The 23,990-nt window shown below is 34.9% G+C and overlaps 1 protein-coding gene across 1 annotated transcript in view; it reads left to right on the top strand.

Moving 5' to 3' along the window:
• The window catches only part of LRPPRC (leucine rich pentatricopeptide repeat containing), an 86,854-nt gene that overhangs the window by 30,221 nt on the left and 32,643 nt on the right, over positions 1–23,990 (top strand). The window contains exons 15-25 of the mRNA XM_058800912.1: positions 473–500; positions 2,742–2,799; positions 3,935–4,041; positions 4,255–4,332; positions 4,656–4,709; positions 5,434–5,547; positions 6,761–6,891; positions 8,307–8,392; positions 10,030–10,234; positions 17,828–17,952; positions 18,576–18,682. Coding sequence (XP_058656895.1) covers positions 473–500; positions 2,742–2,799; positions 3,935–4,041; positions 4,255–4,332; positions 4,656–4,709; positions 5,434–5,547; positions 6,761–6,891; positions 8,307–8,392; positions 10,030–10,234; positions 17,828–17,952; positions 18,576–18,682 — 1,093 coding nt within the window. The remainder of the gene's footprint in view (positions 1–472; positions 501–2,741; positions 2,800–3,934; positions 4,042–4,254; positions 4,333–4,655; positions 4,710–5,433; positions 5,548–6,760; positions 6,892–8,306; positions 8,393–10,029; positions 10,235–17,827; positions 17,953–18,575; positions 18,683–23,990) is intronic.

The following is a 23,990-nucleotide window of genomic DNA, read 5'->3' as shown; positions in this document are numbered from 1 at the left end:
TAATAGCTGCCTGTAGTTAGCTTGGTGTGTAAAAGGTCTAATGCACAGGAGAGTTAGATTTTTTTGTTCCTATCAAATTCCATGTATCAAGTGCTTTCTATGTAAAGTGCAGCTTAAGTGAAGCTTATTTTCTTGAAATGCTAAATAGAGAAGTATAAAACAAAAAAAATACAATTAGGATATGTTAAAAAATTGAACTAAGACCAAAACTAAAACACTTTCTAGTCATAAGTGATCTATTCGGAATGTTGGATTGTTTCAAGTTTTTTAGCAGAAATTATGAGCATATTGAGTATAGTAAAAAGCCCTAAAGTTATTCTGTACAAAATTGGTTTAAACAGTATGTGGCAATTATTGTATTTTAATTTCATCTAAATAAGATCTTCAGTGTTAATGTTCTGTGTTGTTTTAAAGAAAGCTACAAGAGTAAAATCATTTTGTTGCTTTTGTTATCCTTTGCTGCCCTCTTCAGCTCAGATGATGTACATCTATGGAGCAAGGTAAGTGGAGATAAAACGGTAAATAAAATCAAGATTCTTTGGGCATTGCATGTTTATGGTGCATTATTGTAAATCTGAATTCTGAGACTGAAAATGGTAGACCAGGTAATCTGAGCAAGACTTCTGTCAGTGGCAGATCGGACAAGTGTATCAAACTGAGTTTTCAAATCAGACAGTTAAGTGGAATTGTGAAAAGTCAAGTGTGGTATTACCATGTCATTTAGCTTATTCTACTGCAGTTTCTAGATCAATGTAGTTACTTCTGAAGGTAATTGTAGCTTCTGGACAAAGTCTGCCATGGTTGTGCCATCCGGCATCAATTCACTTTCCTGCCCTCCTTAAACTTTCTCCCTGTCCTCACACCGGTGCTACCAAAATAGTAAGGCAGACTTAGTTTCTCAGAGTTTCTGTTATATCACTTAAAGCATCGAAGTCAAAGCCAGATAAAGAAGTTACCTGGATGAACTCCAAGGGAAAGTGCTGATTGTCTTGCTCGATCCTGCGTTAGGGCTACAGTAAAGACATTCAAATATAACTTTGTTGTTACATTTTACACAATACTAGAATAGGGGAGATGTTGGCAGGTACTGCTTTGGATGTGGTTTCAGAATTTGGGAAGGGATGCACTGTGTTTTTTATTGTTATTCCTCAGGACTGTAACTGCTGATTAATAAAGTGCATTTTAGATTTCACAAAGAAATCTTGGAATGAAATGGAACTTGAGATTTGGAAAGTGTCTGATCAATAATTTGCGTAAAATCAGTTCAGGAATTTTTTGACATTTTATTACCTTTTACTGCTATGTGATGTTTCTGGTGAGAGGATATTTTTGTCTGCTGCCTCTCTCTTTCCTTTTTTGCTTTTAAAAAAAAGGGAGAGCAGGAGAAGAAAATTGGACATCTCTTATTGATCCCATTATAAAAATAATTTTGAAGGACAGAGAGCTGAAGTAATAGTGGTCTGCATGTGAAGTAATATCTAGAGTTAATTTTGTTCTTTATCACAATGGAAGAGAAATTTTGTTGTCTTCACTAAGTTTAAGAGTAAATACATTCATTGAACTTCTAAAATAAGAAATGCTTACTTGGGAAGTAAATAGACACTTAGAAACAGAAATAATATTGCACATTTTTTCTGTAATTCATTGCTTTTAGTATTCTGATATTTGCTTCAGAAGAACTGTTATGACTTCTTTGGATTTTATTGCAGTGTGTATTGATTTGTCATAGGAAGATGAGGGGAAGAGGGCAGAAAAATGCTGTGTTTTCTCTGTGAACAGTGTCCATGGTGTTGGTAGAAAAGTAATAGATAAGATATTCAGGTGCACATTTGGTATTTTCGGTCTTTATTTATCCATTCTCATCAACGATTGAAAGTGAGGATTCCTTTTCTTTTGTCATTACTTAAAACACAGCACTTTGGCAGTGAGAATGCATCGCTTTCTGACTTCCTTGAGATTGCATTCTAGAATCATGGGAGATAAAACAAAAATTCTTGAAGCGCAATTTCAGTTTTTAACTGAAGATTTAATTAATAAAATTATTTTATTTCCTTAAGAAGAGTCAAATGATTTTTAAAGTGATGTTGTTTGGGTTAAAGTATTTGTAGGTAAGATGTGGGGGGCTTTTGGGTAAATGTTTCTTTTCTTTCAGAGGAGGTAAAATCTCTATATTTCTTTGGTTTGCAGGATGGATCAAACAAGTGCTAAATAGAGTTGTATTTAATTTTTATGAACACATGATCTGTCATTCAAAATTGCATTTATTTACAACTGCTTATTTACAACTAGCTATACTAGTTACCTTAACTCTACCAGAGCATGATAAATGTTGTTCCTTTATAATTTTTTATTTCCTTCTTTCAGATACAAAAAATAAGAAGCTTTTTAGGACAATTTCAGCCTTTTGATAAATTGGAAGATAATTGTAGCATCTTCAGGAGTGACACACATTAAGCAGTGTCTTAGGATAGCTAACTTCCTAAGAAGATATATAAACAGAATACTAGTGTTCCCTGTCTTAATGCTATACCTCAGAAAGCATTTCTGTTGCAATATTTTTTCAAGAAAACCCTGTTATTTACCAAAAAACCCCTTTGTGTTTCTTAGGGAATGACTATGATGTGGTAAAGAATAATACTTTAACAGAAAGATGCTTTATTATTTTGAGAATTCAATTTCAGATACTATTTGTCCTTGCTTGCTGCTTTTGGCTGCAATGTACGATTATTCTGTCTCACCAGATAACAGAAGTGTTGTACAAGGATGAACGTTATTGCCTGACGCCTTCAGGACCAACTGGTAGAGTTTCAATTTCTATGATTGTAACTTATCCACAAATCCCTTCTTCTGTGTAATGATGGGTTTGAGGGATTACAACAGTAAACACTGATTGCTTCTTTTTGAAAGTGAAATTTGAAAACATGTTGTGTAAAATCCTGATTCGAATAATCAGAGCATATTCTGTGAGATCCACAAGATATTTTTTCTTTTTAGAATGATAAACAAACCTTACTGATAATTATGTATTTTTCTAAATTTATAGATCAAAATGGAGAAGGAATACAGTATCAGTGCGTAAATACTTTAAAAAGAAAGCAGTTTTTCAACCTATTTTCACATTTAATGGTAAAGGTACTGATTTTGTTAGGCAAAATGGTACTTAATATCCCAAATCTTCTAGCTTGAAATAAGTATACTTTTTTTTTTGATGTGTTTGTTTTAAAAAGGTTTGGGCTTTCTCCCTCCTTTCAGAGCTAGAGGGACAAGGAGGTATGAGGACAGCTAACCTTTGAGAAGGCAGTACTTGATACTCTTCCTGTTCTGGGAAGAGCTACAGAGCCCTGCATATTTTGCACTGCATAGATAAGAAACTTAGCATAATTTGATGAAATCTGTTCATCTTAATTTTCATTTGCTAATAGGCAGTTTCTTTCGTGTTACTTGCTCAAATGGTTATAAAATATTTTTGTATGCTTTTATATTAATATTACAATACTTAATACTGTATCTTGGTAATGGAATATAATGGATAAAATGTACAGAATAAATATGCAAAGTGTTAGAAATCTGTTTTTTCTTTTGAGCAATGACAAAATATTTGTGGCAACTATTTGGGGTAGCAGGCAGGAAAGGGGGGGAAGGCCTTGGGCAATACCACTTCTGTCATACGGTAGTGGAAAAAAATAGATTGAAGTAAGATTCTGTACTGAAAAGCTGTCACTAGGTCTGAAAATAATTAATATTCCTTTCACTCACCAGTTAGATATGTGCTCCCAAACCACATAATCTCTATGCCTCAGTGATCATTGTTGCCATTTCAGAGCCTCTCATCAGGGTGACATCTCACACCAAAATGATTTCTTATAAATTAATCTTGATAACATGACAGTCTCGGTAATTTTAGTGGAATGCTTTCTCTTGTTTTTTTCCACAGAAGCTGTTGGCTATTTTCTTTATCACTTGATTGACAGCATGAGTGACTCAGAGGTACAGGCCAAGGAGGAGCGTTTGAGACAATACTTCCATCAGCTGAAGAAGATGGTACCATTTCATTTTTTGCTACATAATGCCTGTCCTGCCTGACATGTATCTATTAGGTTTGAAATTGCTGCTTTTAAGTACAACCAGACCACTTCTCAATGACATGCAAGAGCTGGAGACTTGAATTACGTCTGAGATAATTTCTGTTAGACAAATTTCAGTTTGGTTCTGTTTCAAAACTCATATAATTTTTTTCCCCACCTCTTGGTACAGAATATAGTTATCCCCACCAGCCACTACAGCGGCATTTGCAGACTGCTGGACTCCTCTCAAGTTCCTGAATTAATTAAGGTCTGTGGTTCTATAGCAATTACTTTGAATCTAAAAAAATCTCTGAATATATTCTCCTTTGCAAAATAAATATCTTCCTGCAGTGATTATATGTAAGCCTTTTAACCTTTCTGTGATTTTTCACTGTTGTAGCTGGTTTCATTTCTAATGTGAAAGGGATACATTTAATAAGTGCTGTTTCAAGTCAGTGTAATAATGCTGCAGAACAGCTTTTTTACCATTGCTGTTATATGATTACCTTGAACCTTTTGAGTACAATATGCTTACTTAGAGATTGAACTTAGAGGGAGATCAGTGATATTTTTTGTCTTACTGAATTTCAGGATGTAAGGTTACTGTGTCATAAACCATCCCCGTCTACAGACAACATTCCAGAAGTAAGTAAATTCTCAGATAGCTGTGCTTGTTCTTACTGTAATAATACTGTTTGGATATAGGGTTTAGATGAAGTGTAATCACTGGCTTTCAGGTCATGGAAGTATATTAACGTTATTTAAATCTACCATTTCAAGTTCAGAGGTTACTTTCCAGAGCAGGAGTAAAGGCTATCCAGATTTTCATACAGACTTGATACTTGACCTTGGAGTTGGCTGAGGTCTCATGCCTCAGTTTCCCTGCCTGGTAGATTTTTTTTTTGAAAGTTCTCATTAGTTAACAGTAGTGGTGTGAGGCTTAATTCATGCTTGTAAATTACAGTGATCCACTTGAGTGGCAGGAACCATATAAATCCATACTGCTTCTAATGGTCGAGTGTCAAGTCCTTACATTTCTGATCTGAGCAAAGTGGAGATGGAAAAAGAAACAGGCTTGTATTCCCTACTTCCCTGAACACAAAGAACTGAGTGCGAGAGAAATAGTAATGTTGACCTTTGTAGATATGTGACTTAATATTGAGTTTTTATTTTTTTTACTGTATTCTGACTCAAGTCTTCAATTAGTATGTACTATTTAAACAGATAAAAGCACCTTAAATGATTTTAAAAATTTCTTCGAGTATGAAAGAAAAGGATTATTTTGTCTGTCTTTTATTAAAGTGATCCGACAAGTTGCTCAGGGAAGGGTGTTTTCACAATTGACATTCTTTCTGTTACCTCCATTTAGAGTGCTAAATCTGACGTGTCTGCTTTGGAGAAGAAACTGGAAAAGCGAAAAGCTGAAAACCAGCCTATTACAGATGTCTTGAAACAACTCATACATGCTCTTTGTGAAGAAGAGGTACCTTAAGCAATGCAAAGATAATTGGAAACACATAGCTATATTTTTAAAGGGACATAAATGACTGTGTTATGGAAAGACACAGTTAAGCAAAGACAAGTGCCGTGCTTCAGGTTTCATGGTTTGATGCTAATAAATCAAACATAAGTGCAAAAAGCAATTAAATCAAAAGGTTAACTAATTTCAGCAACACCTTGAATGGCATGTTTTGGGGTTGCTGAAGTTTGTTTACAATAATCTGCAAAGTGAATGATAGTAACAGCTGTGATAGGTTTATCATACATGCCAAATGTCCTTTCAAGCCATGGCTCCGGTCTCTTATATCTAGATTGTCAAGCAACTGATACATGCACTAGTCATTTGCAATTCAAATATTACTAGGTTGTTAATGCAGGGATTGAAATTCCATTTTCCTGCAGGAGGAAAGCACTTCTGAGATAAAGGGTCTCTTGCCTTCATTCGGCAGGCGTCCAGCTGTAGTTTACATTCATTTAGTGTGTGTCTGTAATTTGTGGGGTATCACCACACTTTTGTTAGGTTTCTTGTTCAGTATGATCCTGCCTGTAAAGCTGGATCTATAGGAACAGTAACAGTTGTGCAGGTGATAGCACAATATTCTCTGCTGCTACGAACACAATTTAGAAAGAGTTGAGTATCTCGGCTGTGTATCTCTACAATTTTGCATATGAAATAAGCCTAGATGCAAACACCATTGCAAGTTCAGTGTGGTCAAAATGTATGAATAAGAATTTATAGAAAGATAAGCTTTCTATGGAATTAATAAGTAGTTTCTTATTCTTTAGAAAGTAGTTTTGTTATGTGTTTGGCAGTGTACCAGGTGAAAATGGTTATGAATTCCAAATAAATAAGAACTGTTTTAGAATATGGGTTAATCATGTTCATGATTATTGGGATGAAAAAAAAAAGACGTCTCTTACATTAAAAAATGCAAGAAATATAAATGCAAAGCAAGAAATTTTATTTAGAAGTCTACTCTCAAATTAATGTAAAAGGTGTTCTACAAAAATAATGTTTGCAAAACAGCTTTCACTCTTAAAATTTCCTAAAGCATTACAGCACTGTGTTCTCGTATGTGATCCTACACTACTAAAAGCACTAAAGCAGTCATATAACTGCACACTGAATGTATAAGATTCATAATGTCAGATTGACTTTTCCTCTCGTTCACATCTTTGCTTTGTTCCTTTTTTAGAATATGCAAAAAGCCCTTGAAGTGAAAGCCAAATACGAACCGGACATGGTTGTCGGTGGCTATGCAGCCTTAATAAATTTGTGCTGTCGACATGATAATGTAGAAGAGGCAATGAACCTGAAAGAAAAAGTGTAAGTACACCGGCACTGAAACATGTCACAGAGATTTATGCTGATACACAGACCTTGTTGAATTAAGTAGGTTGAGTATTAACCCCCTCATCCATTTTTAATTAGTTTTCCCCAACAATGTATGTGCATTTAAAACAGTTATGGGTGTGGTTTTTGGAAACAAAAAATTTGCTTTGTGTAATTGAACATTAGAAGCAACTACTTTTTGTGGTCAGTATTTCATTTTATTTTTATTTTGAAAAAGGCAGATTGCTACATAAGATGTTTTATTTTTATTTTAAACAGGCATGGTGTCTAAATTGAATTTTGGCTTAATTTACAGTTAAAGACGGGCACCTGTATTGTGTGTTACAAAGCACCTAGAATGTGTTTAGAGTGTGGAACACCTATATTGTTTTTAGAATAGCAGTATTTGAGTAGTGTTACTTTAAGACTGTCAACAAGCATTGTATTTTAAATTTTTATATTCAGTTCTTTGAAACTTGGCAGTAAAAGTTAGCTCCCAGCTAAAACATGCCATGCATGACTTAGCCCGGAGCAAATTCTTACAGATGATCCTTTAATTTGTCCCTTTCTTTTTTCCCTCAAAGGGCTCCTTTTGCTCTGGTGCTGTAGTGAATTGAAAACAAGTTATATGTGACTTTCAGGGTCTCTCTCTCACATAGACCCACAAAGTACTTGTTTAGGTTTTACAGTAGGTTGGCAGCTAGGTGCTCATTACACCTTGCTAGTGTTAGAAATTATGTGAAATGATTGAGCTGTGAATATAAAGAATTTTGCCACTCTACAAATAAGGGTTGTGTATTGGCTTTGACTGCAGTTCTTCTCTCACACAGTCCCCAGTGTGAGTTTGCAGGAAGTATAATTTAGTCTTCTGCTGGAGTTTCACTGCAGTAGCACATTTTTACTGATCTGCCTCAAGCGTAGCCTCATATTGCAAAAAAGTGTCTCTTTGGATTGTTATACAAAGAAATAGTGGTGAAGGAATTAACTTTTAGTACTTCCAGAGAAAAGAAACAATGCATAGAAGAAACTTTAAAATAGTGGCTATGAACTTTGGCAAATAGTTTCAGTCTCTCTGTCAAAAAAAAATATCCCTGTTCCAGTCATCTGCACTGTTTTCTTCCCTTGCTTCTGAAAAATACCCTATTTTAGAGTTAGAGGATTTAATTATCTGCCTTTCTCAGAAACATAACCTTTGGCTTTTGAGGGTGGGAAAGTGCATGGATCATATTTTTAAATCATGTTCTAATACTGCATCTTTTCAATTCTATCAGATTTTTCCTTTAAGACTCACTATCATTTTTAGCTCGTAATGCTGTGGCTGTGTTATGCACTTTTAAAAATAAATATTTAAGCAGAAGCTATGAAATGTCAGCCTCTGTTGATAAAATTCTTAATGCTTTAATTTCCAGCTTCCCTAAGAATTCACCTGTTGCTCTTGACAGCGGAAAGTATGTAGCACTGATAGAAGTCTTAGAAAAGCATGGTAGACTGGAAGGTAATCCATTTGCTTTCATTGTGTGTTTCTGCTATATAATAAAGGTATCTTGCCTGGAGAATAAAAATGTGACTTGATATTAATGGTATATCATGTCCTGAAAAGTGCTTGAACATTTTGCATACAAATTTGCATGTGAATTCAACCAGAGATGCTTGGACAGTGCAGGCCATTAGTTTTAATGGATTGGCAAGCTTGTCATTTACATTTGCACAGCTCAGTGCTTTTTGCATTTCTGCAGCTAGTTTTTATTAGCATTGCTGTTTGGATTGAGTTTGAAGATCATGACTTATGGCACAAATTGCGTATGTGCCTAGACTAATGGCTTTGTTTTTGCTTAAGAAGGTCTGAAGGCTGAACATAAAACCTATAAACATAACCCTCTCATAAGAGCCAAGTACTGCAAAAAAAAAATTAACTTTTCATAAAGTATATATTTTTCTGTTACTATTCTTTTTTATGTTTGCTATTGGATTTTATATTCAATCTGTAAACTGCCTGGAAATTTTGGCTTTTGAATGAGTGTTCTACAAACTGCTTATTTCATATTTCTAGATGTTTGCATTAAGCTGTTAGCTCTTTGATTTTTGTAATTTAGTCTGATATAATTCTGTGGCTTACATGGTTTGGTTGATCTTTAAAAATAACTCTAGACTGTCATTAGCTTTAGAAGACAATTCTGAGTATTGAGTTCTATGATTTTGTAGAGTAACAACTAAAGTAACACTATAAAACATGGTCTAAGCCTAGACACAAAATGTAATGGTTTTATTTAAAGCACTGTGAAACAAAACAAAAAAGCTAATACAGTTTTTTTCATGTAAGATCTTCCTTTGAAATTTGTATTGGCCTTTTATTAAGCTTACTGTTAGAAAAATAATAAACAAAGCTGATGTTGTCCAAATCATAATAAATCACATCATGTCCACCTCTGCATTAAGCAGTTTGAAAATATGAGCTTACTTTTAAGACTATAAATGTTCCTCAGAAAATAAAATAATTCAGAAATGTAGCCAAATGTAAAGTGGTCAAAACAATCTGTCTGTGCAGTAATTAAGACCATTATAAAAATGCACTTATTCCATATACAAAAATGTTTGTTTCCGCCTTACTAATGAAGCTTAATGAACCTAATGTTTTAACATGCAGTCTGTTAGAAAGCTTTCATTGGCTCTCCTTGGCTAATTAGTATCGACACAGCAAACAGGCCCTATCGGTATCAGACCATTAGTCTGGCTGTATATACAGTGTAAACATATCTTTATTATCTGGCCTCGTGACAAGCCATCTGCTGAAGAAACAATGGAGTGATTTAGCAGATGTTAGCATTGAACGATAAAAGCATCCATTTAGTAGAATCTTGCAGCTATAGGGCAGGCTGTACAGGGTTATGTGGTGCAGAGTGGGCACACAGTTCCTATCTATAATTTGTAGTCAAAGTTGCAGGAAAATGATAAAACCATGCTATTGTGGATTTATAATTGTAGTCTCGTTTAGAAATGCAAGTAGTAATTAACTTGAAATCGGCATTATACACCAGAATTTACATTCCTGCTGGGTTTGAAATGCTGTTTTAATAGCAGTTTGTTTTCCCTACATGAAATTACCTAAGGGTCTTTTGTGTTGTTTCATTGTAGATGCTATTAACATTCTAACGGAGATGAAAGAGAAGGATGTTCCTATCTCAGGCAGAACAGTTGCATCTTTTCTCCGCATTCTTAATGCCGCTGCCACGCGAGGTGAAGTTGAAACACTGAATCGATTACATGACACCATTGCAAACCTGGGCTTGGTGCGAACTGCTGCCCTTCATGCCCCTCTGATTACAGTTCACCTTGAAAAGTAAGCTATGCTTGGGCTTCAGATGAACCAAGTTATGATATTTATATGTGTTCTGTGACCTGTGTACGCAATTCACAGCTGCGCATACGTGTCTGGAAGTGCTCACGCACGTGCAATTACTGAAGTGATCTTAGAGCAGTCATGAACAAATATGTTTTCTTCATTTAGCTAAGTCTCTTTTCATCAGCTAGACATCATGTCACGATCTCTGGGAACAGCAGCTGTGTTTTACGGGCACATCAGAGATGAAGTGGCTATATGTTGGAATATGCTTATGAATTAGTTTGTTCTAAAGTCTGTTTGACAAGATAGCTATTGAGTGCATGATAGGTGCAGTGTCAGCTCTTGTGGTTAAGTGGAACCACATCAAAACAGCATTATTTTGCTGTGCCTTCCAGTATATCTCAGGTGAGTTGCAGGACGGTTGTTGAATACTGAAGTATTTTTAATTCATGTAATTCAAATAATTTGATATCATTGCCAGTAGGCTGCTGTGTTTCTGAATTTAAAATTCAAAGCAAATACTGTCTTGTCTGTTATGTTTGAGGGATTTTGCCAATATATACTTGTACCATTTATTAGAGAGAAGGAATTTTGTTCAGGCATTCTGTTGGGAAGTATCTTTAATTCCTCGTGAATTATTCCTTTGCATAAGTTTTCATTATGATGTGTAGGATATTTGAATTAACATGCATATGAATTTTATAGTAATTTCCTTTTAAAATTAAGGCAAGAGTCGCTTTTCCTTTACCATATTCACAATCCTTTTATTTTTCTTTTGCATGTCACTTCTGTAGTTCCTGGATTTTCGACACTTGTAGCTAGAGTTTATGAATCGATTTCTTAAGATTTGGTTCATGTAAACAAAATGTTATTGGCATAAATATAATATCTATGAAATAAATGATTTTTCATATTATCATATAAGTCAGCCAATAGGGGCTTTTAGTTCTTGTAGGTATTCTGGGTATGCAAGGTCTGTATAACATTTCTGTATTGGAAATTCTTGAGCAAGCGCTAACTCTTGGTAGATGTGTGCACATTCTCTTTTAAAAACAGTGTTTTAATAAGTGGTCAGCAGTTAAGAATATAGTGTACATCTTCTCAGTCAGTGACTCTGCCTTGGTTGCATCACAAGCCAGGCAGATGTTTATGAAAGCAATTTAACTGCAATCATATGTAACTAATGTGTCGGAAAAATATCTGATATGCTTTGCAGTGTGCATAAGAGCAGCTGCATTTTGCATAATTGCTTTATGCACATTGACGTGCAAGTTGTACCTGGTGCTACTTCAGCTCTTTTCACTTGAGATGCAGCGTATGATGGTGTAGATAAAGGTGTGATCATGTGCAGATGAAGAGGAGGACAGTAATGAGTGTTATTTTATTTTGATTCCACTGGGTTTTTTTGAATTACAAGTTTTTGGGAAAACTTTATAAAAAGTTAGAGGTTTTTTTATTAATAAAGGAACTTTTGATGAGACTAGATTCACAAAGGAGAAAGTAGTTCCAGACTTTGGAATTGTATGGCTTGAAGTCATTGGTCCTTAACTGTAGGGGTGCCAATATAATTCATACATATAAATAAAAAGGAAAGTATGCTAATGGAGAGACTACATCTTCTCTGATGGTAGACAGAATTTGGAAGGTTTTTTCCTGCATATTTGCTTAGGAGGAATAACTGCATTTTTACTGGGGTGTTTGGTTTTTGGCAAGGGGGAGGTGTTGTGGTTTGAGGTTTGTTTGTATTTCTTAGATATGCCAAGAGAATTTTGAAAGTTATGAGTAACTGAAATAAGTGTTAGTTATTTCTTTCAGTAGTAGTGCTTATTGTTTGCCATCCTACAGCTCAGGTATCATGCTGCAATGTTGTCATTTAGCTGCAGATCATCAGCATGACTCTGAAATAAACTCTGGGGTATTTTAAAATGTTCCACAGTAGTGATTATACTGGTGTTTTGTTTTCTTAATTTATTTCAAACTTTTTAATTGCTTGTAAAGGAATCTGTGATTTGCTTTTGAAGACTTCAACAATTACAGGTATAAAATGTTTTCATCCACCCTTTTCTTCCAATCCTGAATATTCTTAAGTTCTTATTAAGTCCTAGTGCAAGTTAAAAGTTTTTAACAGAGCATGGAAAAGAAAAAAAAATGTTGGTGGTGGACAGCATAACTTTACAAAAGCCAACATTCTAGTAGAATGGACATTTTGCCTTTAATATTCTGTGAAGTATTTAACTGAAGTAACTAGAGAAAGAACCTATGCTTACTTTACAGACTTTCTGACGCTGAGTAATGGAACTATCCCCCTGCATTAAATTTTCTGGTTTTTATGACCTTGAACAGTTTCTCAAGATGGGAAAATCACATTAAAGATTGAGACAATCCATATCGTCTTGGTCTGTCATATAATGTCATAAACCTTCCTTGGATTGTGTGAGAAAATCTGCAGGTATATAAAGAACTTGTACTTTGTCTTAAAATATGTCTTACTTTTGAACTGATTTTTCCACCTGCTGATAATTAGAAAAACTTCTGATACCTACATCATGTAAAAATTACTAAGATTTTTAAGTATTGTGGGTTTGGCTTAAGTTCTCTACAAACTCACCTTTGAGAAAAGAAACAAAAAATAAAAAATCTTCAGGTTTGAAAATTTACTAATTCTTGTTATAAGAAGTACTCTTAAACAGAGGGAAGAAAATTTGCAGGTTAACTATGAAAGCATTATGTTACAGACCATATGAGTAGATTATTTTGTAGTTTTAAGTCAGGGAACACAGGCTGTTAATACCTGTATCTTTAATGATAAAAAGGCTATATAGTTGGATTGTTTTTCTTTAAAAATAGTGTATTTTAATACAGCATTGTCCAGCAGAGCATTGTATGCTCATTTGTCATTAATCTCATATAAACCCATTTTGATTAGTTTCTTATATAGTAGACAGAGCATGAATGCAGTGCCTTGACAATTTTCCTTCTGTTGTTTTCACAGAGTTAAAATCACCTGTGATTCTTTTTGAGATCACTCTGCAGCACTTACAAGTTATTTGACTTTTATATGCACTTGTAAAAACAGGCATCCTTAAGTGGTATTTTTAGTGGGGGACACATGTCTCTACTGGGGAGAGGTTTTTTCCCAATTTTTTTAGCAGCTTTATTTCAAATATTGTGTTAAAACTCCTTATGTGTTGCAATGAAATTAGGAATGTTTGGCTCTCTTACTCCATTATTGCAATTAGGAATTTAGCATCATCAGTGCCAAAGGACAAAAGTGTCTCATTTGCCCTATGGGGACAGGACAGTGATAAGATGATTTTTCGTCAAGGATCATTGGGTCATAATTAAGTTACATTCATGGCTATTGCTTTTTGAAGGATGATTGGTAAATGACAGGCTTCATGTGCTTGCTATGGACAGTGTTCACTAGGGTTTTTTCTCCCTCTGTCAGAAAATCCTGTTGAGTCTGATAATGTAAATGTGGCATTTTATTCTGAACAAAAGAGCAGGGAAATGAGCTATCTTGTCTAATCATTCAGTTGTTTAACACCGACTTCCAGTTTAGACTCAATTGGCTGGAAAGCACTTGACATGTGAAGTTAGTGCTGTTCCGAACGCATGTTTGAGTAAATTTTAAAGTAAGTGACAGCTAAATTGTACCTAGGGAAATTACAAAGCCTTCAACACAGTTAATTTTTTGGGGAGGATTAGTTGTAATTGCAACACCAGTCTCCTTGAAGATTCCTTAGTACAGCAAATGAACAGAAACACATTTAGCTCTTTCAAGAGCCTGTTCTCTTTTTACAGAATAATTTTTGTAAAGCTGATTGTACCTTGCTGAATTGACTTCCCTCTACACTAACATCTGCTTCAGATTTGTAGAGAGGGATTTGTTTTACCAGGCTACCCTCCACCCCCACTCCAGAGAGTCCCTTTTTTCTTTTTACCTCTCTAGTGATTTCAGGTTTGAGAGCTTTTCAATCAGTAAACCCCTTAGGTAAATTGCCACTTCACTAAAGCTTTATGCATAATGTTGCAGCACTTCATTCCAATTAAAATCAATATTTGGAGTCTTATTTTTATCAGGCAGACTCTCTGGTTGGGCAAGTTGTTTATTACAAGGAAAAGGGTTAGATTTAGTGCTACATTCTTTAAGCAAGACGGGAGTGGCTTGTTGAAGGAGAGGGGGGCTGAAATATCGGGGAATGCTATAGCCAGTCCTGCCACAGTGTATCCTGCAAACCTTCCCCTTCCTGAGTAATTTTGGCTCTTCAGATAGCTTTGTGTGATTAAGATTGCCCACACAAATATTTTGGAAGATTGGACCCATAATACCTTGGACTTCGTAGCCATTCTAAACAGAAAAGAATCAAAAAACTTGGTGTCTTAACTTGAACTTCAGCTGGAAAATAATGCCAAAATAGGACTCTCCTGGGGCTGCATAAAGGCCAAGCAGAATGTACTCATGGCTGAGGCTTCTTCTGTCATTCAAAAATAATAGTGTATCTTCTTTTTTAAAAGAGCAAGTTTCAAAGTGCCAGAAAAATACACCTAATCTTTAAGTGGAACAGGTCTTAGTCTTGAACAGATAATATTTGTGAGTGACTTAAAGCTGTAGTATCTAGCCAACTCAAAATGAAGTATGGACCGTCTGTGTTCACACTTTAAATACTGTTTATTCCAAACCGATGCCGGAAATACGGTTTTTCCAACATAGCTATGAATATATGGGCTTTTTTTTCCCTTTTTGACTAGAACCATATTAATGAAATTGTAGTTTTAGAGAAGGCTTTTAATGTCTTGGAGTAGTAAGTATCCTTGGGGAAGATAAAAGGGTGTTTGACATGCATAACTTCTTACAGAAAGGCTCCCAAATACTTTCAAATGTACAGCTGTTTGTTAGTTTGAAATCATTATGTCTAAATAGCGTTTTCTTAAATGTAGAAATTCTCTTTTGTGCAGCTCTTTTTATTATAATTGTTTCAAGAAACACATTAAAATGTTATGTCTGCTTGAAATTTGAAGCCTACAGTGAGTTCCTTATTTTTCGTTTTCGAAAAGGACTGTAAAAACTGCTCACAAAAGTTGCTGCTGGTACTTGGAATTAGCTGCAGTTTGTGACAGATAAAAAATACTGCAGTTTGCTAAATCATAGGAGCTTAAGTACAGGCATAAGCTTGATAATTTTTTTCTTTGCAGTAGTGATTTATCAAGTTGGAACTTCTCTATGTTTTCTTGTTTTATATTTGTCTTTGTCAGTTTTAGTATTTATATGTTCTATAAACCCCATTCTCTGGTAAACTGTGGATGACTGGTTGGTTGATTAAATGCAACTGAACAAATATATCTGATTTTAGTAGATTAAAAACAGTTGTAACAATACATCAGTGTGTAAGATACAGTACTCCTTAAACACAAACTTACTCAGCCCCTTTGAGCAGTACGTCCCAGTTACAAGTACAGTATTTCAATTTATTTTTGTCTCAGGTCTTTGCTGACTTTTTTTCTCTGCATGTGCAGTATTAATGCCTTCAGAAGTATACATGTAGAGACTAGAAAACTCTTAATGCTACTGCTTGAATGACATTGCAATTATTCATTCATTTATTGATAGCTTTGACCTAAAAACAGTCACTTTAATCCTTTAGGAATACAGCTGAGACAATACTATAGCTGTTTGAGCATCAGTCTGAAAAGCTAGATTTATCACTGAAAACTTTAATTTGAATGTATAAATGTTGTTGTGCCTCCTTAGAAATTGAGTAGTTTTCTGTAAAACTGTTTTTTTTTCTAGATGTTAACTGAACTTGCATCTAAAGCAGGAGAAAAATACTGATTATATAAATCTTTATATCTGACTATGGTAACTACCATAGTATTTCGCTTTTATGACAGTAATCTAGCCTGCAACATCTACTTGCAGTTTTGAAATTAACCTGTAATTTAGTCTTCACCCCAAATGACAAAAATTCAAATGACTCCATGGGGTGCCAGAAGATGCACTGTAAACAGGGCTCAGTAAGGGGGATAAGGTAGAAATCCATCATCTTAGGTTCTTTTAAAGAATGCCAGTATTACTGAATAAAATTAATTCTTCCTCTGTGTTTTACTGTTAAATTTAAAAAAAATATTAGCCTAGATAATGATAGTAGTACATGGTGGTTTAGTTAGTTATTCTTTGAAAAAGCAAAATCTGTGCTGCACAAGAAATGCAGTGTGAGGAGAGGACATCTGAATTGGGCTTGTTTTAACAGTAATGTCTTGATTTGTTAAGGTTTTGTTGGTGAAAAGTAACATTTTCATCATGCTTGGGAATGTAGCTTTGGGAATGTTAAATCATTATTTCGAGTCAGCATCTCAGCTGCTGTTGTTAAGTGATTTTTAAATTTTTTTTTCCCCTTTGGTAACTTACATCACCTGTATCAAATAAGGCTCTTGGAATCTAAAATGCAGTCTCACTGACTGCCTGGGTACTTACTTTTTGTGTGTGTGGTCTTGGTTTGTTTCTGCTTAAACCTCACCCTTCAAAGAATAATTTGACCTATTGTTTTACCAGTGTTTCTGTTGTTGTCCTTGGTTGTTTCTGGTGATTTTGCTTTGTTTTGTTTGGTTTTCTTTCAAGATTGGGTTGTAATTCTTTGAAAAAAAGGTCTGCAGCAGATGATTAAGTACAGTTAGAGTTACACAATATGGAAGGTTATTTTGTATTTGTTGTTACTGTGATTGTTTTTATGACTTTCCAGTTTTGCATTTTAATTATGTGTACTTCTGAAGGTGTTAATAGTTTGTACATAGGGGAAAATTCAGTGAAGGATTGAGGTACCAAAAATGGAAATATTCTCTGTGTTACTTCTACTTGCTGCTCAAAGGCTCCTGACAAAATTCATTTAATGCCATCTTGTACATTTACTTACCCTTACACTAGTGCCATGTCTGACGTGGATAGGCCAGCATAAAACACATTTTGGTACCACACTATATTGTTGGATTAACTGCAAGAAATGTATTTTTTAAAGTAGAAAATATCTGTTGTATTCTGATTTTCATATAGAACGTAATAATGCTATAGCCCTTCCACTGTGATGGAGTGGACATCAACAGATGTTTTACAGGCACTCTGTTAAGGTGTAAAGCAATGTAATGAGCTGTGGTTATCTTAACTCTGGTGATCTCTATTGAAACAAAATGTTGTGGAATAATTGTGAAAAACTTAAAAACTGGAAATGCCCAAACATAGACAGAGAGGTAATAGAGTGTACACGATCTTACTTACAAATGAGAAAATAAAGCTGTTAAATGCTTAAGTGAAATTTCCATGAAGTTTGGGTTTTGTCAAGATAGGACATAGCATAACTTAAGAATATTGCTCAGAATTTAAGTGCATCTGGTGCTGAGGAACATTCACACCTTTGGCTAATTTGTAGTCAACAAGTGGTCATGGAATCAAAACCAGTAAGACTTGAGGGGGGAATAAGCACTTGGATTTTAGACTGCTAAATGAATTTTTTGTGAAATTTTCAAGATTAAAGTGCTTTCAGCATGGATTGCTCCTGCTCAGAATGTTTTTATTCTTGTTTTGTTCCTTTCCACAAGGGATGACATGCCTGCAGCTCTGGAAGCTTTAATCAGCTGTTACAAGAAGTATGGTAAAGTTCTTCAACTCCATAGCATCTGCTGTAAACTGGTAGAAAAAGGAGATGCTGATCTTCTGCAAAAGGGTTAGTTGCATGTATTCAAATGCTGTCTACTAATATGAAGTGTTTTCTGGGGGTTTTTCTTTCAGGATTTGTATATAATTTCTTTCAACTGAAAGAAAAAACAGTTTGTCTTAATATATTAACTTCAAAGCACTAATATGATGCCTGCATTCTTCAGATTGAAAAATTGATTGTAATTTTGAACATGGAACAGCTCTGTTTGTATAATACATCATTGAGCTCTCACAGATTAGTGCTAATACTTGTTCTAGCTATGTATGCTACTGTTAAGAAACGAATTAATAGTAACACATCACACTAACAAAACAATACATCTGTTTTTCAAATAGCTGTGCAGTTCACAAACCATATATCCTCACTTTCTATGAGCAGAGCATGCCAGTATAGTCTATTTTGTTGAATATAGTTCAAAATATAGTGCAGAAAAACATTTTAAATATACTCAGCCACAAAGCTACAACAAATTGTGTCACATGTTATAATCATTCTGTTTGTTTCAGAATTATCCCCCCGTAGCTTATCTTTTATGAGGCTTGGAAAATATTGGTGTTAGGAATGTCTGACATAAATATTGAAATGCTTCAGTATATTGAGTAAATTAATGAGTTTTGTTCTGTCTTTAGTTTCAGATTTTATAAGCAGAGAATATGGTGACATGATGGCTCTTTACGATCTCTTCTTCGCTTTCTTGCAAACAGGAAAATACAAAGAGGCCAAGAAGGTCATCGAGGTGGGATTTTAACTATAGTACTCTAATGGTGCAGCTATTTAGACTCTTAATTAGAAACATTTAAAGTTTTTAACCTTTAATTAGTCTTGTTCTGATTCACGTTAATAGAATGCAATCCCAGTAATAAAAAACCCTCGGCCGGCTTTATTTTGTATAATTGCAGTTCAGAAGAGAGACAGTCGTCTTGTACATTGAAATTGTTTCCTCACTTTTTCAAATTTGCTCTTATATATCAAAATGATATTTGCATATTAAATATCGGATTGTGAAACAATTAAATTAAACTGGCATTCCTGGGTGTAAAGTTGCTAATCCTCTTTCCGAAGGAATTCTTTGTTCTTAAAAGCACTGGAATTTAATTTGCTGCAGACCATGCTCAGATTTATTTGTAATGCTTGTCTACAAGTTAATCAGCCAAACAAGCGCTGTCTGCTACTGTTTGGCATTTAATTTAGCATTTCTTCTCTCTCTCCCTTTTTCAGGATAGTAAGCAGCTTATAGGAAGTGGTAGGTGACAAACTTGGTCTATTTAGGATTAGTATATTTTATCTAGACTTGATTGAAATTGTGCTTACTGAAATTGATAAGTCAAAGGGGCAGCTGCAGAGTCTGCCCAGATTGTGATTATTTTTTCTTCTTAACACTGTTGTATGTTTTTAAAATGCTGCATAAGTTTTTCACTTATTGTATGGGAGGAGGCATCTTGCAGAAAAAGTAATAGTTTATCCTCAGCATTTTTGTGTTACGCACATACACAACTCTAACCCAATTTTTGTTTGGTTTTTTTTTTTAATTTCTTGAGACAAAGAATGCTTTTCCCCCAGTTCCCCTTAGAGTTGTTAGCTATCTCTGCTTGAATTGTCTCATGGAATTTTTGCATTTAAAAAAATCTTAACTAAAGGTCTGTTTGTTTGTCTGTCATGGAACAATAATGTCCTGCTGTAGGGTGTGTGGATATTGCTAAGCACGGTGTTGAAACATTGTATTTTTGTTCTGAGAGGTTGTTTTGGAGCTCAAATCTTACAGTACAGAAGAACAGAAATATCAGTGTCTGACAGCAGATGACACTGAGGACTTGAATTCTTTTTACAGTGATTAAAGCATATAGGAGGTGAAAGTATGAAATCTGAGATTGGGAGTAAAATTAAAGCTAAATGAGCTAATGTTGCATCATGTGATTTAGCAGCTCTTTCTTTGATATTGGCATTTAATTTCCCAGAATTTCTCTTGGTGTCTGGAACTCAGCAATTGTGAATAGGATAATAAACAAGTTATCAAATTGTTGGGGCACTGAAACTCTTGTCATTTTCTTAAAACATGCCAGATTCTCTCTGCAGGTATTCAGTATTTGGTGATGGATTGTGAGTTACTAATATCCACAAATCTTTAAGCATAAATCTAAACACCAAATATCTGGAGAAGAAATGGACATTGTCCTGCCTTTTATGCTAGTTAAAGTATTTTTATCTAACTTTTATGAAGTATGATTTAGAGCTTTGTTTATGCTGCAGAGGAAGAGCTGTTTTAAATTACAGAATTTTTAATAGGGAATTTTCTAGGACTAGTATGCCTGTATTTTACTAGTGGAAAAAGTGTTACAAAATCAATTCTATATGGTGCATAATATTTTAAATATGCCTTTGTTATGTCACAATATGTTGAATATTTTCAAAGAAATTGTTTCCAAAAGGTGAAGACAAAACCTTATTGTTGATATTTTGCTGAAGAAGAAAATAGTTTGTATTGTTTTAAAACATAAGCAAGTTCTGTTTGCTCTTTGATTTGTGAAAGGGAAGTGAAAGTCTTATTCAGTATAATGTGAAATGGTGTGTGTGTGTATGTAATATATATATATGTGTATGTATATATATAAAAAATGAGTTGTAGGTGTATTTTTTTCTCTAGTCCAGTGGGTTTTGTGACTAAATTACTGCTTTGATGGTCATCTTAGATTATTTTTCTGTCTTCTTTGCTTGTGAAATAATACTTAGTGAAGGAGATTAGTTGGTGCTGCTTTCTCTTTTAGATGCTGTTGCATGTACCTTTAGGCATATACTTTGTACCTTTAGGCATATACTTAAATCAAGTATTGCTGGTTATGACGGTCAATTTTAGTGATTTGAAAACATCTATGGAATTCATAAAGAGTATCTAAAAGGATAGTAATAAAATTGGAAAGAAAACTCTTTAGGAGCTAAGGAAATTCCACTGTGGAGGATAATGGTTGCTTAAATGGGATTTTTACTCATTGCAGACCACTGCCTCTGCTTGCTCCTGCTTTTTTTAGAAATTAGAGATATACTATATGCTTATGTGAAACTTAATGACAAGTGCTACTTTGAAAAATTTGGAACTCAAAGGAATGAAAAAATAACTCTTAAATCTCAAATCTTTGGTAAAATGAAAGTGGGTGACAATACTGGAAAAGGACAAAGGGTAAGATTTGAGTGAGATTATAAAAATCAGGTCAGACTTGTGTATGTTACATTTTCTGGCCACAAATGTGTTGTGAATGCATATATATGCAAGATCATGTCATGGGAAATAATGAGAAAGCCGAAAGCCCTGGGCTTCATCTGCTTGGTGGAGTAAAAGCAAGACTAACCAGAGAATGAGCGTGAAAGAAGCAGTGAAAGGTAAATACAAAGGAGATGAGGCAAAGAATTTGTCTGGCCCATGCTAGAACAGCTGGACTGAAGCATGTGGTAGTTTTGTAGTGGGAGTCTCTTCTGAGGCAATGCTGACTGGAAGAGGAGCTGTGTTTGAGAAGGCTGTGGGGGAAATGCTGTTCCTGAGGCATCATGGGCTTTGTGTGACAAGGTAACAGTTTGCATTGTTGTTGAACTGCCTCCTTAAGCACTTGAAACTTGTTCTCAGAGACAACAGCTACAGATAAGGTAGCCTTGGTTGCTCTGTAAAGTGCCTGGAGATTCCTGAGCCCCCAAAGTTGTGGTGATAGATGCTGTTTTGCTTTACACTGAAAAAAAGTTCTACCAATGGGTACATCCAGACATAATTGAGTCTTAACTGCACCTCAACTGAGAAGTTAGCTTTGTCTTTAGTCCTTCAAAGATGATCTTGTCAAAACAAAGTTGGTACATCTCTCTTCTTGCCCCTTACCACAAGGTCACATACTAGCTTGCTTTCCCTTGGATTGGCACAGCATGACTTCTATGTCATCAATTCTAGCTCTGGATACTTAGGATTTTTTCCCTTACTTAGAAAGGCAGCTTAATTGCCTTTTGTCCTTGAATTTTGTTTTTCATAAAGAAAAAAGGAAGTAAATTAGGTCAGTATGTTTTGCTGTTAACTAAACTACATTAGAACCAATGTAGGCTAAAAGAAAGGGATGTGAATTTTCAATAAATAGCATTAGGGGAAAAAGTACGTTTTAAAAAATACCTATGCTCTGAAATGTTTTTTTATTTCAAAAATGTTTAATCAGATCTCCTTCTGGAGAGAGGTCTTACATAATTATGTGGCAAGAATATAGAATAATTGTTTGGCCTTATGTTCTTCTAAGTCTGGTTTATAAATGGTAAAAGAATATTTTAGAGCCTAGTCCACCAGATCTTTCAACTTCTTACCTCTTGCCTGTACTGGACAGTTAAAAGTCTCTTTTGTTTACTCAGCTGTTGATTGCCACTTTATTAAACAGGTTCTTAAGATCTGTACTAATGGGAAGGTCATCCAGAAGAGTAGGTGAAAAAGGGAATCTTACAACACCTTGGAGGAATTTATTCCCCTTTTAACCTGTTACCCTGTTTGTTTTCATGCTGCTTGGAGGTTTACAAATTTCACTACTTAGAGTAGTTAAAATATAATGGATGTCTGCCATTTTGGTTGGATTTAATATTTTGGTCATCTCTGAATCTTTCACCAGAATCTCATAATTTGCAGCTGTTTGCATTTGTGTTGATTGAATATTTCTAGACCCACCCTTTCCCCTTCATTTACTCATGCTAAATGCAGCTATTTAAATACCCACTGAATCAGTGTGTAATGCAGCCCATGTCCAGTCTTGGCTTTTTCTGAAAAGGTTTGTGTCTCTTTCAGTACTGTAACAGTTCTGCAGCAGAGGGTCAAGCAAAGCCCAGCTGTAAATCTGCTTACTGAAAGTCCGAACCACGTTTTCATAAGCAGAAATGAACATTCCTGTGACTGAGCAGGCAAGGTAGTAAACTGATGTTAAACCATTTCTGTGCTGTATCAATAAAATCATTGCACCTTAAATGAAGTTTCATTGTACAGCAAAATACTTACCTGAATAAACCAAAACAAGCCTGTTCAGAATCATGTATCAGGTCACTTGCATTTTAAATTGGGAGCTTATGGATCCCTCTGAGAGGAAGTAGGAGTTGGTAGCAGTGTTCCACTGTCTTTGTGTTATTCCGCAGATCTTCTTGAAATCTTTCTAGATCAAATTACTTGAGCTGTTAAAATAACAGCTGTTAATTTGCTCCTTCTGTGAAAGAGTGAAAGTTCTCATTCCTGCTGTGGTTTTGGTTTTGCTGGAACTGAAGGCATAGATTGGAATACAGGGAAAGATCTCAGAACTGTGTAGCAGAGTTTTTGAGGAGAAGTTCAACCTATTTTGTTTCCATTAGAGGAGCCTTCCTTGAAAATGGCCATGGATAGTGCATGGCTTCCGAATTCCTTAAACCAAATTTTAACCAAGTGTGATACTATCTTCATCTACTCTCATACTAAATATGTTGTTTATATTGAATAATTAGATTTATCATACTGTATCCCACATATGTTGAGACATTAGTATGAAGAATTCAGGATCAAATGGTTGTGAAATAGCTTAATGAAATGTGTTCCTTTGTGGAGAAATGTAGGAAAAGGCATTTGCTGCTGCAGTCTGGGACCTGAGGAAAGAACTGGTTTGGGTGAGTTCAGTGTACAGGAATATATCTATCAACAGATGTCAAGTTAATTTAAGAGGTAAATAGATTTAAGCAAAGAATTGTGACATTCATTGTCAGCAGACCTCAAGATACCAGTAGCCTTTGGATTTAATCTGCCATAAAGACAATGAGAATATTTCTACGTGATATTGAGAGATTACAACCTTCTTTCATCCAGATTGCTTTTTCTAAGAGACTTCATCATAAAATTGCATCCTGATTTTATGCTGGAGATGAACTACCAGGAGAAGATGCTTTCTTGATTTGTGACAGCAGGGTTGGGGGAGTGAGGGTGCATCAGTTATGTGTAATTTAGTGATGGTTTATATCTAGTCTCTGAATTTATTTACAAAGACTTAATTTTGGTCCTGTTGAGAAAAGAGTGGACGTGATTT

This window comes from Ammospiza caudacuta, chromosome 3 (genome assembly GCF_027887145.1).
Source record: "Ammospiza caudacuta isolate bAmmCau1 chromosome 3, bAmmCau1.pri, whole genome shotgun sequence".
In the NCBI taxonomy this organism is placed as follows: domain Eukaryota; kingdom Metazoa; phylum Chordata; class Aves; order Passeriformes; family Passerellidae; genus Ammospiza; species Ammospiza caudacuta.
Note: the sequence above shows the minus strand (reverse complement) of the source record. Positions and strands in the feature narration are given on the sequence as shown.